Consider the following 14925-nt stretch of genomic DNA (forward strand, 5'->3'; position numbering starts at 1 on the left):
CCTTCCCCCATACTCTTATGAGAATTAAATGAGAAATTACTTATGTAGAAGTATTTTATACTTTATAGGTTGTTTATATTTAAGAGAAGATGATGATTCTCGAAGTGCCAAGTGCCATGAGATTATAATATTGGAAATACTAGATTTGATTTAGTCTTCCGGCTTTTGTTTTTGGAATTCTTAGATGACACTTTAGTTGTGTGTTTTCACCTTTCTTCTTTCTTTTTTAGTGGTATGTGTGCAACAGAGAGAAATTATGTGAATCACTCCAGGCTGTCTTTGTTCAGAGCTACCTTGACCAAGGAACACAGATCTTCTTAAACAACAGCATTGAGAAATCGGGCTGGCTATTTATCCAATTATATCACTCTTTCGTGTCATCCGTTTTTAGCCTGTTTATGTCTAGAACATCTATCAATGGGTAAGTGAATCTTACGTACTTTTTCCTTATTTTTAGGTTTATAAAAAGAAAGTGGAAGAGAAAAGTGATTTGGTGGAAGGTGTTGACTGCCTCCGCCGCAGTATTTCTACTAGTCAGAATCCCTGGCAGTGGGCCAGTGTCTTCAGCCTTGTGCAGTTAGCTTTTTAAATTCACCACAACTTGATAAAGAACCTCATTAGTCTGTATTTCTACGGTGGGAGTTCTCCTTGGAGCAGTGCTTCTCAGCTTTGATGGGTATGGGAACCAACTTGGAGATCTGGTTAAAATACAGATTGTGAGTCAATAGGTCTGGGGCCTGAGATTCTCCATTTTTAACAAACTCCCAAGTGATGCCCATAATGCTTCTAGTTCCTTATGAGTAATGAGTAGCAGGAATTAAGTCCTTAACATAAACCGAAGAGTAAAATCTTTGCCTTAAGCACGCCTCCCAGGAGCAAGTTTTTTGGGGGGATTTAATTAGTCACCACAGCAACGTGTGCTGGCTTATTTCGAGTGAAGGGTGCAAAATCTGTTCTTACATAGTATCTAGGCTCACCAGAATCTTTCAGACTTAGTACGGAAGTACCTGTCTGCGGAGTCGTTCTCGCGTATAAATCCGTGGAAGAAGCTTTAGGAATATTTTTTATCTTTTCTCTGTCGAAGTTTCAAATATCCCCAAGGCCCAAGAAACTAGAATGCTAAGGAGAAAGCGAGTAGGCCTCAGTGTTTACGAAGCCTTGTTGGACAGCTTAAAGCCACTGGTTGTGCCCACTCTTTTTTCCCCTTGAGGTTTGGAGCCAGCTTCTCCTGAACGTCTGGATCCCCAGTCTATCGTCTGGTCCTTAAATATGTTTTTAGGCACCACGAGCCATTTCTCAAGATTTCTTACTTGATTTTCTTCATTGTTTATATGAAATCGCCTTAAGTTTGCTTCAGCAAACAGTTGTTATTTTTGTATTGGTAGTTGAGTTTATACAACTTGGTCTGACATTTTGTTTCTAAAATTGGCTGCACTGAATTTCTGTTCTGTACTATATTATTTTCTTTGGAAAGCAGACAAGTCATTGTAGCAGTAGCTCTTACCCTTCATACTGTTCTTTACCTCTTTAAAAATGATAAAGTATAGGAATCCTCTTCAAATAATGTTTACATTCAACATTTGACATATAATTTTGGGAGATTTCAAACTCTGAACTACCTCTCACCTTCACTTCTACTCCTGCCCCCAACTTCTGCCACGCTGGATCCTGTTTAAAATTCCCGGATACGGAATTTCACAGTTTGGTCAAAGAGAGCCTGTGCATTTCATCAGTCCCTTTGGTTTCCCTTGTCTATGGCTCTCACCTCCCACTCTCCCAAAACATGTCTTGTTGTGGGTCCTATCTCACCTGAAGGCTTAATTTTGAACCTGTTGGTGCTTTCCATCCATGATAGATTATTACCACAAATGGCTGTCTCTTTCTGAAATAATTACAGGCACACCTCATTTTATTGCACTTCTCTTAATTCCACTCACTGCATTTTTTTTTTTTTTTTAATTTCATTGGTACTTTAGCATAACTGTGCATCGTGCAAGTCTCTCAATGCCATTTTTCCGGTAGCATTTGCTCACATTGCATCTGTGTGTCATAATTTGGTGATTTTCACAATATTCAGACTTTTTCATTACTATATTATGATCATGTCTGATCAGTGATTGCGGCTTGGTGAAAACTCAGCTGATGGCTAGCATTTTTTTTTTTTAACTAATGTATTTTTTAATTAAGATACGTACATTATTTTTTTTAGACATAATGCTGTTGTGTACTTTATAGACCGCAGTATCACTGTAAACATAAATAAAAGTTACATTAAAGGTGCACTGGGAAACCAAACAATTCGTTTGGCTCGCTTTATTGTGATATTTGCTTTATTGAAGTGGTCTGGAACTGGACTTGCAATATTTCCGAGGCATGCTGTACTGTGTGGTACCTTCTTGAATTAAAAAGATACTTATCAGACTTTGTATCAGCAAGGGAAAGGCCAAGTCAGGAGAGACTTGATAGCTGTTTTCAGAGTTTATATTATAAGGAAAATATTTGTAAGGAGCCACACCTCCTCTATAGATTCTATATCTGGAGAGAACTTAGATTGTGGCTAGAGAACCTAGGATGGTTATTAAACACTAGTCCCTTCCCGCCAGTGGGCGTCACTAACTTTGGAAATTAAAGACAAATTAGGGAGCCATACCTCTTCATGATATGTGTTTGCTGGAAACTTTGTATTGACTAGGTCAGTGTTTTGGTGTTCTAGGGTGGGATACTTTCTTATTGTGTGGGACTGACCCGCATGTATCAGGAAGTATAGCTTTTCTTGCTTTCCTCACTAACTGTGGCAGCATTCCCAAGCCCTTGGGACTACCCCCTGACTCTCCCACCTAATCCCACTGCCCCCTAGAAGGCAGAGTTGGTCCTGATTGAGAAACACTGGGCTTGAATTTTGATTTGACAGTTTTAACCTTTCTGTGGAGCCACTGTTACTTGTGATCTTTGGAAATAGGCTGGTGCTTCTCTCTCTGGTGTCTTTAAATGTAGGTAAGTCAGATGACCTCCTGAGCTCTGACCCAGATGAGCTGCAGCTCTAAGAATTCTAGGATTATTACCTAAGATTCCTTACTTCCCAAGAAGTTGGCTAGGGAAGCCTGTTTTTCTTATAAGTAGGAAAGTTTAAGCCAAATGACTGGTTTTGCAACTTACTTTGGATCCTGTGGCAAGTCAGCACCGACTCTGGGAATATGCATGCCCCAGACTGTGCTGCCCGCACCCTCTTCCTGCTCTGACTCAGGTAGCTTCTGTGCGAAATTTTGTAAAGTTCTTCCTGTAAATTCAGTCGCTTTTCACGGATTTGCTTTCTACAGCCTAGTGTTCCCCTAGAAGATAAAGAAACAACTGTCTTGGAGGAAATCACTTTTCTTTGTAAAGGATAGCATGGTTTTTAGCAGCCTCTGATGACCATGCCCCCCATGCTCTCCATGCCCCCTAGTTTTTAGCATTTCTGTGAGGCAGACGATTTACCGTAAACACATTATTAGATCTGGTTAAACTTTTCTACAGCCTTAATGGGAAAAGGGGAGAGAGGGAATTTGTTATTTGAACTCTGCAATTTTACTTCTTTCCCTAAACTGGTCTTACCAGGAGTACCAGGTTGCAGGCATGTGACATTGTACCTTACGATAAATTTCCAGAAAGTAGCAGTACAGGACAGGTTTCCCTGCCGTTTCCCAGACCAGTGGTTTTCAAACTGTGTTCCAGGGTCTGAAGAGGAAGTGCCTCAAGAACTCCTTCAGCTTGCAGGGAAGGGCCCAGACGTGACAGCGTCTCCAAGGCCCCTAACCTCTTTGCTGAGGCAGCGCTCAGCGCTCCCTTTACCGTTCTTCGTAGTGTCTGAGCCCCACTTCAAGAAAGGGTTCTGCTGCTTAAAGGGAGCTGGAGAATCCCTGCCCTGGAAAGACTAGGATTTGAGGGCTAAGATACCAGAGCTAAGTCAGGGGGGCCTTCTGCTTCCCACCATGGTGCTTCCTGGAGACCTGGTTTGAGCTTCAGCTGCTGTTCCTGAGAGTTCTCTCTGGGCTCCACTTAACACCTCTCCAGCTCTTTTTTAAAGGCATCACTGTAGTTTTGAATGTTTTTAGGATTTTTAGAAATAGCAGGACCCAGACAATTGTTGTAATCCGTAAATTGATGGAAGTATGAATGCAAATTAACTGATACCACAGGGACCGCTCTTTTCTGCTTTTCTCGAGTGTCCCGTAAAAATCTATGACAGTGAAACTGTTTTTTTCTCACCTATTGTTTAGTTTCATAACAGCTTTCTTTTTTTTCCCTATTTGATTTTTCTTGGTCTTACTGGCTAGTGCTGCGGTCTGATCTCTTGGCCTATGACAGAAAACATTACTCAGTCCATCTCTCCTTCCTAGTTTAACATGAATTCTTGACATTCACCTTTTAATTTCTTACTCCTTTTTCTTCCCTTCCCTTCCTTTCTCATTCGTGCTGTTTCCTCTCCACCTTTTACTCCTCTGCCTTCCCCATTCTTCACGGGGTAGTATTTATCTCAGAGCCAAATGATACCTAAAGATATTTTCTTATTTTCCTAGCTTTGATTTACACTCTATAAGTTATATAAAAGGTAATGTATAATTTAACCATACAATCACCTAAAATAAACATTTTGTAGTTTCAGGAGGCCCTTGGGACTGAAGTACTGTGGTTGCTCTGAATGTATGTGGGGGTGCTTGATTTGCATGGACTCTTCCATTTTTGTCCCTTTTTTTCCAGGTTGCTAGGAAGAGGCTCAATGTTTGTGTTTTCACCAGATCAGTTTCAGAGACTGCTAAAAATTAATCCAGACTGGAAAACCCACAGACTTCTTGATTTAGGTGCTGGAGATGGAGAAGTCACAAAAATCATGAGCCCTCATTTTGAAGAAATTTATGCCACTGAACTGTCTGAAACTATGATATGGCAGCTTCAGAAGAAGAAATACAGGTATAAGTTTTAGACTTGGTTTGGGGTGTATTTCTTGGTTTTAAAGGTGTATTTCTTCTTATTTAGTATATGTGCTGCCAGATTGGCAGATGAGGAGAGTATTATGTAAAGGATATGGACTAGAAACAGTTTTCCATGATGAGAAATTTTTTAAAACTTTCCATATTACGGTAAAGTAGAAACCGAGAGAACAATCATTTTCTTTTGTCACTATCATTTTGGGCTAGAGGAGATGGCACTTTAGACGGAGAAGGGCAGGGGAGGGACAGCTTCTTGGTAAAGGGAGATCAGATGTAGAGACTTTTCCTTGATTGGACTCTGACATTCTGAAAGCTTGGATTTTGTTTTTGTTTTTATTTTACAGTGAAAAAAATTTTTTTTACGATGGTAAACTATATAACATAGAATTTACCATTTTAACCATTCTTAAGAGTACAGTTAGTGGTATTAGATACATTTATGTTGTGTAACCGTCACCACCATCCGTCTCTAGAAACTTTTTGTTTTTCCCACTGAAACTCTGTACCCATCAAACACTTATTCCCCAGATCACCAGCCTGCCCTTCCCTGGCCCCTGGCAACCACCATTCTATATCGTGTCTCTACAAATTTGACTATTCTGGGAACGAGAAATAGGAATTATACATTATGGCTTATTTCACTAACCATAATGTCTTCAGGGTTCATCCGTGTTGTGGCATGTATCAGAATCTCCTTCGTTTTTAAGTATGGATGATACTTCATTGAATGGATATACCACACTTTGCTTATCCATTCATCTGTCAGTGGACACATGGGTAGCCTCCACCTTTTAGCTATCATGAATAAATGCTTCTGTGAACACGAGTGTAAAAATAACTTCGAGGTATTGCTTTCACTTTTGGTTGTATACTCTGAAGTGTAATTGCTGGATTATATGGTAAGACTATGTTTAATTTTTTTAGGAATTGTCATACCATTTTCCAGAGCAGCTGCACCATTTTACATCCCACCAGCAATGCACAAGGTTTCCCGTTTCTCTGTATCCTTACCAATACTTGTTATTTATTTATTTATTTATTTATTTATTTATTTATTTTTGATAATAGCCATCCTAATGCGCAAGAAGTATCAAATCTTGGTTTTAAGGCCATCTCCTTCTTGAAAGACTTAGGAAGAAGGTGTTCTTTATTTAGAATGGATTCTACTGAATGGGAGAATAAGGTACTGGGTACAGAATGCAGGAGTTGAGTATATGTGCTGCCAAAGCAAGCACCAGAATGCAGGAGTTGAGATTAGAGCCTGCCTCCTCTGATATTTTGGAAGCCAGGCTGAGCCTTTCGAAAAATGGAGAAAAGAATTATGCACTCACTTTGCCTCCACCTGTTTCTGCTCATAGACACTAACCCTAAAGACAGAGCATTGGTGTAGCTCTTGGAGCTGGGCTGGATTGAACATTGGGAAAATATGGAAATGTTTAGCTTGGAGAAGAGAAGACCAAGTAGGAAGGGGGTAGAAGGGAAGGTTATGATCAACAAACGTAATGGGGTTTTATCTGGAAAGAGGAGTAAGTGTTCTCTTTGGTATAATCCTACACAGCTATCTCTCAGCTGAGGCAGAGTTTAGATATCGACCTTCCTAATGGCTCGAGCATCCCAGTCCTTGCCGCTTTCCATGTTCAAATAGCTGTTAGGGATGCTATGAGAGGAGACTTTGTCTGCGTGTGGTTGAACCCCTTGATTGTAAGATCCCCGTTAGCTCTAGCAGTCCGTCTCAGGTTAGATCCTGGAGGACCTGTGTGGTAATAACTGAAGTATTTCTTCGCTTAGAAATTAATGCAGCATTTCCAAACTTGGAATGTTTTGGCCTTTGTTTTAACAATGACTTAAATGATGCCAAATTCCTAATCTGGTGCTTTCCTTCCACTTAAAAATAAAGTTTTGGAAGTGTGTGTGGGGAGGAAGGTGTTTGAAACATCTTCCTTCCCTCCTACCCGCTCGGGCCCCTTCGCTCCTCGGTTGCCATTGAAGCTCTTCTTGAGACTAAACGCCTGAATGGAATTATCAGTGAAACTTAGATGTTTGAATTAATAATTCATTGTATCTGGAGTTTACGTGGTATGTAGCCTAGTAGTAAACTTTTTCCCATATGAAAAAATGCTTAAATTTTTTTCCCTGAGTATAGCACATATGCCAAAATCTATTTGCATTTTGACTTAAATAGGAAATTCGTGTTGGTTGCTATTCCCTCCATGTATTATTAGTATTAAATATAAACATATTCACAGAAGTGGTGTTTTTTGGCACAGTCTGAGATTTTAATGAGGAAGTAGTATCTTACTAAGGTTAGGGCTCATCCAGCCATGATGGCAGAGCAGACTTGTAGCTTAATACCTTGTTTTTTTGACTTGAGAGCTAGCTATTTTCTGTTTCTTTTCAATATCTGAGTTCATGAAAAACTGGCTTTTTAATAAAGGTTCTGACTGTCATTTTTGAAATGATACACAGAAAATAGCCATGTTTTTCCTCTTTGTTGCCAAGATACCACTATTCAGGCCAGAGAACCTGATTGTAGAACTTAAGGATGCGGCTTTGATTCTTAAAACAAAACAATAATTTTTCTTTATAGTGTTTGTGTTTTGCTTTTTATTTAGGATTTATCAAAATACTGATTGCTTTCTTCTGTAAAATATATTTTAAATCCTCCTGGAAGATAAACTATTACTTTAACTTGTTTTCTTGAAAATAGTAATTCCAGGGTTAGAAATAACCTGTTTTGGAAAAGCCACAGACTTAGGAAAGGATTATACAGTTAATTTGTTATTGTGTACACTCTTGAACAGTTCCACAATTGAAGTGACAGTACATTAAAAAAAAAGAATCTGGGGTGTCTGGGTGGCTCAGTGGGTTAAGCCGCTGCCTTCGGCTCGGGTCATGATCTCAGGGTCCTGGGATCAAGTCCTGCATCAGGCTCTCTGCTCAGCGGCAAGCCTGCTGCCCTCTCTCTCTCTGCCTGCCTCTTTGTCTACTTGTGGTCTCTCTCTGTCAAATAAATAAATAAAATCTTTAAAAAAAAAAAAAAGAATCTGTGGCATGGAAAAATTTTGGCAGCATATGTTTTCCTTTCATGGTCTGCTTCATCAAAAGTTAGTGCCCAAATCAGTTTAGGTGACCTGAAGGGTAGTTTGTAAGATGATGGAGGAAATACGGGTGTGGCAAGATGCAGAGCTGTGACGGTATGGGTTTAGGGTTAAATTCACATAGACTCTTCAAACATGGGTGATCAAAAAGGAATTGTCTGTACATTTTTAATACCAGAGAACAGATCTTTAATGTAAATTTGAAAGATGCCTGACTTTAATCCATCATATGGAGGTTTGGGATCTTTCTTGCAAAGAAAATATTGTAGTTAAGAATTCTGTTTCTCGGGCACCTGGGTGGCTCAGTTGGTTGGGCGACGGCCTTCGGCTCAGGTCGTGATCCCAGGGGGTCCCAGGATCGAGCCCCGCATCAGGCTGTCTGCTCAGCGGGGAGCCTGCTCCTCCCTCTCCCTCTGCCCCTCCCCCTGCTTGTGTCCTCTCTTTCATCCGCTCTCTGTCAAATAAATAAAACCTTAAAAAAAAAAGTCTATTTCTCATGTTAACATCCTCTTTATTTTCTCTTTTTAATGAAGAGATGTTGGAGACTGTGGTGGAGACCGCCCTTCACTGTCGGCCCACCACCCCGGCAGCATTCATTCACAGACCGAGTGTCAGGCTCTGCCTTGCCTTAGCTGGCGAGAGCAGGTTCACTGACCTGAATAGCACTAGGAGCGTTTCCAAGGTGCCATTTTTACCCTGCCAGGGACTTGCAGTGTGATTGGGACAAGTCACTTCTTCCCCTGCTCTCATAAGGACATCTTAACCACGTGTCTCATTGCTGGGCTAACATGCAGTTTGAGCGGAGCCAGTACATTTGTCTTCCTTGGTGGAACTGAGTTTATAGATGAAAAATCGCCAAACAGAAGTAAAGCAGTTGGGCTTCTAAATGTGTAGCCATAACTGTCCCTGTGTTAAAGCCATAATTTTCTGTTAGGAGCTTGTCTTTCTTTCAAAGTCTGCAGGTAAAGGACACCTGGGTGGCTCAGCCATTGAGTGTTTGCCTTCGGCTCAGGTCACGATCTCAGGGTCCTGGGATTGAGCCCCGCATATGGGGCTCCCTGGTCAGCAGGAAGCCTGCTTCTCCCTCTCCCACTCCCACTCCCCCTGCTTGTGTTCCCTCTTTTGCTGTGTCATTCTGTCAAATTTTTTTAAAAAATTAAATTAAGGGGCACCTGGGTGGCTCAGTGGGTTAAAGCCTCTAACTTCGGCTCAGGTCACGATCCCAGGGTCCTGGGATCGAGCCCCACATCAGGCTCTCTGCTCGACGGGGAGCCTGCTTCCTCCTCTCTCTCTGCCTGCCTCTGCCTACTTGTGATCTGTCAAATAAATAAATGAAATCTTAAAAATAAGTAAATAAAATCATCATTGCAGTTACAAGTTCAGTACAACAACGTGAGTTTGGAACCCTAATGCCCTGCTTAATTCAAGCAACAAAGGAGTCTTGACTAGTCCCTTGAAGTTGGTTAGAGTGTTGTTTTGGAGGAGGCTTTAGTTATTTAAAAAAAAAAAAAAAAAATCTAAACTGAAAAGAAGATGCAGCTGAGTGGTTTGTGCTTTTTTTATTCTGCTATTTGAAAATGCTCTCGGGCGCCTGGGTGGCTCAGTGGGTTAGGCCGCTGCCTTCGGCTCGGGTCATGATCTCAGGGTCCTGGGATCGAGTCCCGCATCGGGCTCTCTGCTCAGCAGGGAGCCTGCTTCCTCCTCTCTCTCTCTGCCTGCCTCTCTGCCTACTTGTGATTTCTCTCTGTCAAATAAATAAATAAAATCTTTAAAAAAAAAAAAAAAAAAAAAAAGAAAATGCTCTCAAATACCACTATTTTAATGAGTTTCCTAAAACAGCCCTCATTATACTTTTAGAATTTTCCAAGATAACTCGACTGTACCTACTCAGCATTATCAGAGACTTGTTTACCAAAGATCCTTTCTCCTGTTTCCTTTTTCCCCTGCCTCTGTCATAACATGCCTCACCTGCCACATTCTGATCGTCATAACCAAGCAGCAGTAATTTACAGAATTGCCTTAATGGTGTGGTTAACAAAGACTCTTGATAAGAGAATTCCTTCTCTCAGTGGATGAAACATTGTAAAGGACTTAGAAATGTTCTGAGAGCGAGGGAGAGGGAGAGAGTGAGAGACTGAGGGCTGAGAGTGGTAAGTTAACTGCACTCTTCCCTTGCAGTTTGTTTTTTTAATTTTATTTTTTTAAGATTTTATTTATTTATTTGACAGACGGAGATCACAAGTAGGCAGAGAGGCAGGCAGAGAGAAAGGGGGAAGCAGGCTCCCCGCCGAGCAGAGAGCCTGATGTGGGGCTCCATCCCAGAACCCTGGGATATGACCTGGGCCGAAGGCGGAGGCTTTAACCCACTGAGACACCCAGGCGCGCCCCCACCCTTGCAGTTTTAATAGGATGTCCTGTGCTTTGTCGTTTTCTATATAGTTATTCAGATATGAAGATTCTAGGGTATGAAATGGCATCTGTCTCCTGGGAACAGAGATGTGTTCAAAGGCCATAGGTTGTAAATGGAATTTATCATGTATCACCCCCAGCCATTCTTAAAAATAGGAGGGACCCCAGGAATAGAAAACATGAATATAGGTTGTATTTTATTATTAAATTCCAATGGATGCAGAAAGTAGGATTTTTTGTTCATTTGATGTTCAAGAATTTAATGGCCTATTTCGAAAGATTTATTTATCCATTTTGGAACGAGAGTGAGGGTGAGGGAGTGGAGGCCGAGGGGGAGAATCCTTCAAGCTGATCCCCTTACCCTGGCGCTGAGCGCAGAGCCCGATGTGGGGCTCGAGCCTGTGACCCGTGAGATCATGACCTGAGCCAAAACCAAGAGTTTGAAGCTCAGCTGACTGAGCCACCCAGGCACCCTACTAGCCTTGATTCCTAAGCTTAGAAGTACTAACTTACAGTTCTCCGGATCTCAGCAACTAGTTGAGCTACTAAAAGAAAAGGTGACTTCCTGTGTTTTGCTTACAGTTCGAAAGAGGGGCGCCTCTTCTTGACACCCAGTCAGTTAAGCAGCTGCCTTCGGCTTAGGTCATGATCCTAGGGTCCTGGGATAGAGCCCCGAGTCAGGCTCCCTGCTTAGTGAGGAGCCTGCTGCTTCTTCTCCCTCTGCCTGCTTGTGCTCTCTCTGTCTCTTTGTCAAATAAATAAATAAAACCTTAAAAAAATAATATTCAAAAGAGGTAGTTCTAAATGAATAAAATGTTTTTAGGTTAAGAAAGAAGAATTTGATGGCCTAGTTATAACCATTTTTTATCACTTTATATCTTCATACATATTAAACATGATTAGTTCTTACAAAGGAAGTATACGTTTTTAGATTTGGAAATAGGTGAAATGCTAAATTTAAAGAAATATGGTTGCTGTTTTTCTTGGCCTGGCCATTTTATTACTGCAAGTATGAATTATAAATGAAAGATCTTGCATTTACTTTGATTTAGAAGATAATGTTAGCGCGTGTACTAGCATTTCAGTTATTCTTAAAGATGTCTTTCAGGGGGTTTATATCAATCAAGTTCTTTCTCATGTTTTCAGAGTGCTTGGTATAAACGAGTGGCAGAATACAGGGTTCCAGTATGATGTCATCAGCTGCTTGAATTTGCTGGACCGCTGTGATCAGCCCCTGACTTTGTTAAAAGATATCAGAAGTGTCTTGGAGCCAACTAGAGGCAGGGTCATCCTCGCCCTGGTTTTACCCTTTCATCCCTATGTGGAAAACGGTAAGTGTGGTCAGGTCGCCTCTTACCCAGCATTGATGTTTATTGGTGTTTGGGATTCTGTTTTCTTAGAATAGCCTGGAATTTAAAGGACTATGGTTAACTCATGTAAAATATCACCTTGGCTAATGCTCATCTTACTGCAGATTTTACAGAACTCTGGTACTCCGTTTGCAGTGGGAATAGTGAATACTCAGCTGGTCTTCCTTCTTGAAATTGAAAACCTGAAATGTGTCGATATTTTCTGCTCCTAAATGGAGCCTAAACCATTTGTTTATTAGCTTCTAAGCCTAGTCAAGAAATAAATGATGCCTTTTAGTTTACCTGTGTATATTGCCGAATGTCCTGGTTGATTTGCACTTTACATCTCTTATTCCAGATTCTCAAAATGATAAATGCTGTTATCTCTTCACCCTTCTAAAGACCATTTGTGTTCCAGCATGTATCATTTCTTTGTGTGACATTTGGTTTGTTGATTGCATAGTCTTGCTCTTCAACAATACCGAATGAAGAATATATTAAAAGAAATGCTTTGATTTCATAGAACTTCCTCTTTACGGTGACCTGGTTGTAGTCACATTAACTCATGGTTTTAGCTGGCAAGGTTTGCATTTCAGCTCATGTTGAAAGTTACGACTTAAGCCTCTCCTTTGCATTTTCACAAGTTCAGGTGCACATAAAAAATTATTGTATAAGTAATACATGCTAATATTTAAAAATCTTTAGTTTTCCCATTTTACTGTCCAGTTCAGCCTTACATTCAAAAACTCCAAGAGCGTGCAGACATTTTTAAGGAACCCATTACTATTTTGCAAGCGTTGTAGTTAACAAATATGTGTGAAAATCTGTCTTAGGGAATAATGCTCATGTTTGCTTATCACCATGGAAACCCAGTGTAAATCCTTGCCACTCACTTGCTCCTTCATATCTTTTTGTCCTTAATTTTTCTCCCCTCAGGTCATAGTCCCTTCAGATTAAATGCTTGCTTTAACATTTACCAAGTGATTTTAGATTTATGTTGATGATGGGGGAAATGGAAAATTCTTTAGACATAAGAGGGTGGGAAGAGCTCAGGTAGACCTGATAGTCCCTCCCCCATCTGACTTCTTCATTTTTACATTCCTGGTGTAGAATCCCTTGTCATGGTAAAGAAGACATTGCTTTAAGTTGTGTGTGTGTGTGTGTGTACTCCAGTGAAAACCCTAGTAAATGTCCTTGATAATTCAGCACCCTGACCTTTTTTCAGTGCTGTTCCCTGTGTAATTAAGTCCCCACTCCATCTCTGCATTGCAATCACTAGTCATCAGGTTGTACGGCCCCAGTTTCCTGTGTCCTGTTGGGCAACCACATGATAGAATGTTAGTGCTATTTCCTGGCATAGCAGGAGGTGGAAGAGCCGGGGAAGAAACATCAATCTAACCATGAGTTTTATTTCCTTGTGTTGCTCACACTAAAAATTGAGAGGAAATTCAGCTGGACAAGGCCTGAAAACAAGCTCCTTGATTGTGGGCACAGAGCACAGAGTTGCCTGTTGAGTCCAAGGAGTCTGACATGTGACACATAGCAAACCTGAGACAAGAAGCTTTGTTGCTGTGGGTGACCTTTAGTGAACTATAAATTTTGCAGATTGCTCTACAGCACTCTATTATTGCTTCCTTTTTCTAAGTCACTGATTAGATCCTGATGATTTCCATGTGACACGGTGTGAGGACTATGAACTGCAAAGTGACCTTGCCGTGTGAGTTCATGAATACTGGGCTGTTTTAAGAATATCAGAGTGTGCTTGGCATACTTGGCTCAATCTATTTTTTAACAAAAACCCAATTGTAGATGCAATGATTTTTTGTGATTTTTTTGACTTTTCTTTAAGTCAAACCACAGCAATTTTGTTACTTAGGTTAATTTGGAAAAGAAATGTAAAATGTGCCTTTCTAATTCCAATTTCAGTTTATTTGGTTTACTGACCCAGTTTTGGTTAGGGGTTATTAAGTGTTTAATTTTTTAAAAACTGTAATTTTTATAAAAAATGCAATTCATGGTTAAAAGAGTTCAAGCAGTTAGCAAGAGGGTATACATGAAAATTTTCTTATTCGTCCCAGTTCCGTAGTCTTGTTCGGGTCTCTTGAATATTCTTAAGATAGTCTCTGTAAATACAACTCTTTGTGCACGTGAAAAAATTGATTAATTAAATCCCATTGTAAATCCTTTGGTTGCCTTTTTCCACTTCAGTGTATCTAGAAAACTACTCCTTACCAGCACATATGTACCTACATCATCATCTGGATATAAGCAGTGGTATGCTGGAGCTAGTTTTACTGGCTCTTGAGAGCTGATTATTATTATTTTTATAAATAAACATATAATGTATTTTTATCCCCAGGGGTACATGTCTGTGAATTGCCAGGTTTACACACTTCACAGCACATACCCTCCCCAATGTCCATATCCCCACCCCACTTCTCCCAACCCCCCTCCCCCCAGCAACCCTCAGTCTGCTTTTTGAGATTGAGTCTTTTATGGTTTGTCTCCCTCCCAATCCCACCTTCTTTCACTTTTTCTTTTCCTACCCCCAACCCCCCCACATTGCATCTCCACTTCTTCATATCAGGGAGATCATATGATAGTTGTCTTTGAGAGCTGATTATTATATTGTTGTGAAGTTAGTGAAATAGTCATTGAACAAGGACTGTTATTGAAACTAACCATTGTATGGTCAATGGTGGGAGCACTTAAATCTTGAAAATTGGCAAACACCATAGCCTTTCTCCTCTCCAGGGTGGTTGGTAAACATTTACCAGCACACCACTGGTTATATAACTTTACTTGAGGAAACCACTGTTTATGTACTTTTAGGTACCAGCAGTTTGCTTTATAAATAATAGTGGAAGGAACACACTCTTAGCAGGTCTTTGTACATGTGTAAGTGTGGATCAGGTTGCTTTCTGCTTTAAGAAACAGAAGGAGCAGGGTGCCTGGGTGGTCAGCCAATACTTTGTTTCGGCTCAGGTCCTGATCTCAGAGTCTTGATATTAAGCCCCGTGTTGGGCTCCACGCCCAGCATAGAGTCTCTTAAGACTCTCTCTCTCTCCTTCTGTCTTTGCCCCCCTCCCAACCCTCCTCACT

At 40.7% G+C, this 14925-nt stretch overlaps 1 protein-coding gene across 4 annotated transcripts in view; it reads left to right on the forward strand.

Annotated features, from left to right (window-relative positions):
- Nucleotides 1–14925, forward strand: part of METTL9 (methyltransferase like 9) — a 51365-nt gene that overhangs the window by 14783 nt on the left and 21657 nt on the right. For 3 of the 4 annotated variants that reach the window (XM_032326908.1, XM_032326907.1, XM_032326906.1), the window contains exons 2-4: nt 231–421; nt 4738–4947; nt 11621–11805. In XM_032326908.1, the coding sequence (XP_032182799.1) occupies nt 231–421; nt 4738–4947; nt 11621–11805 (586 nt within the window). Of the gene's footprint in view, nt 1–230; nt 422–4737; nt 4948–11620; nt 11806–11948; nt 12126–14925 lie in introns of those variants that run through there. The other variant, XM_032326909.1, reaches the window with a different exon arrangement.

This window comes from Mustela erminea, chromosome 20, assembly GCF_009829155.1.
Source record: "Mustela erminea isolate mMusErm1 chromosome 20, mMusErm1.Pri, whole genome shotgun sequence".
Classification (NCBI taxonomy): domain Eukaryota; kingdom Metazoa; phylum Chordata; class Mammalia; order Carnivora; family Mustelidae; genus Mustela; species Mustela erminea.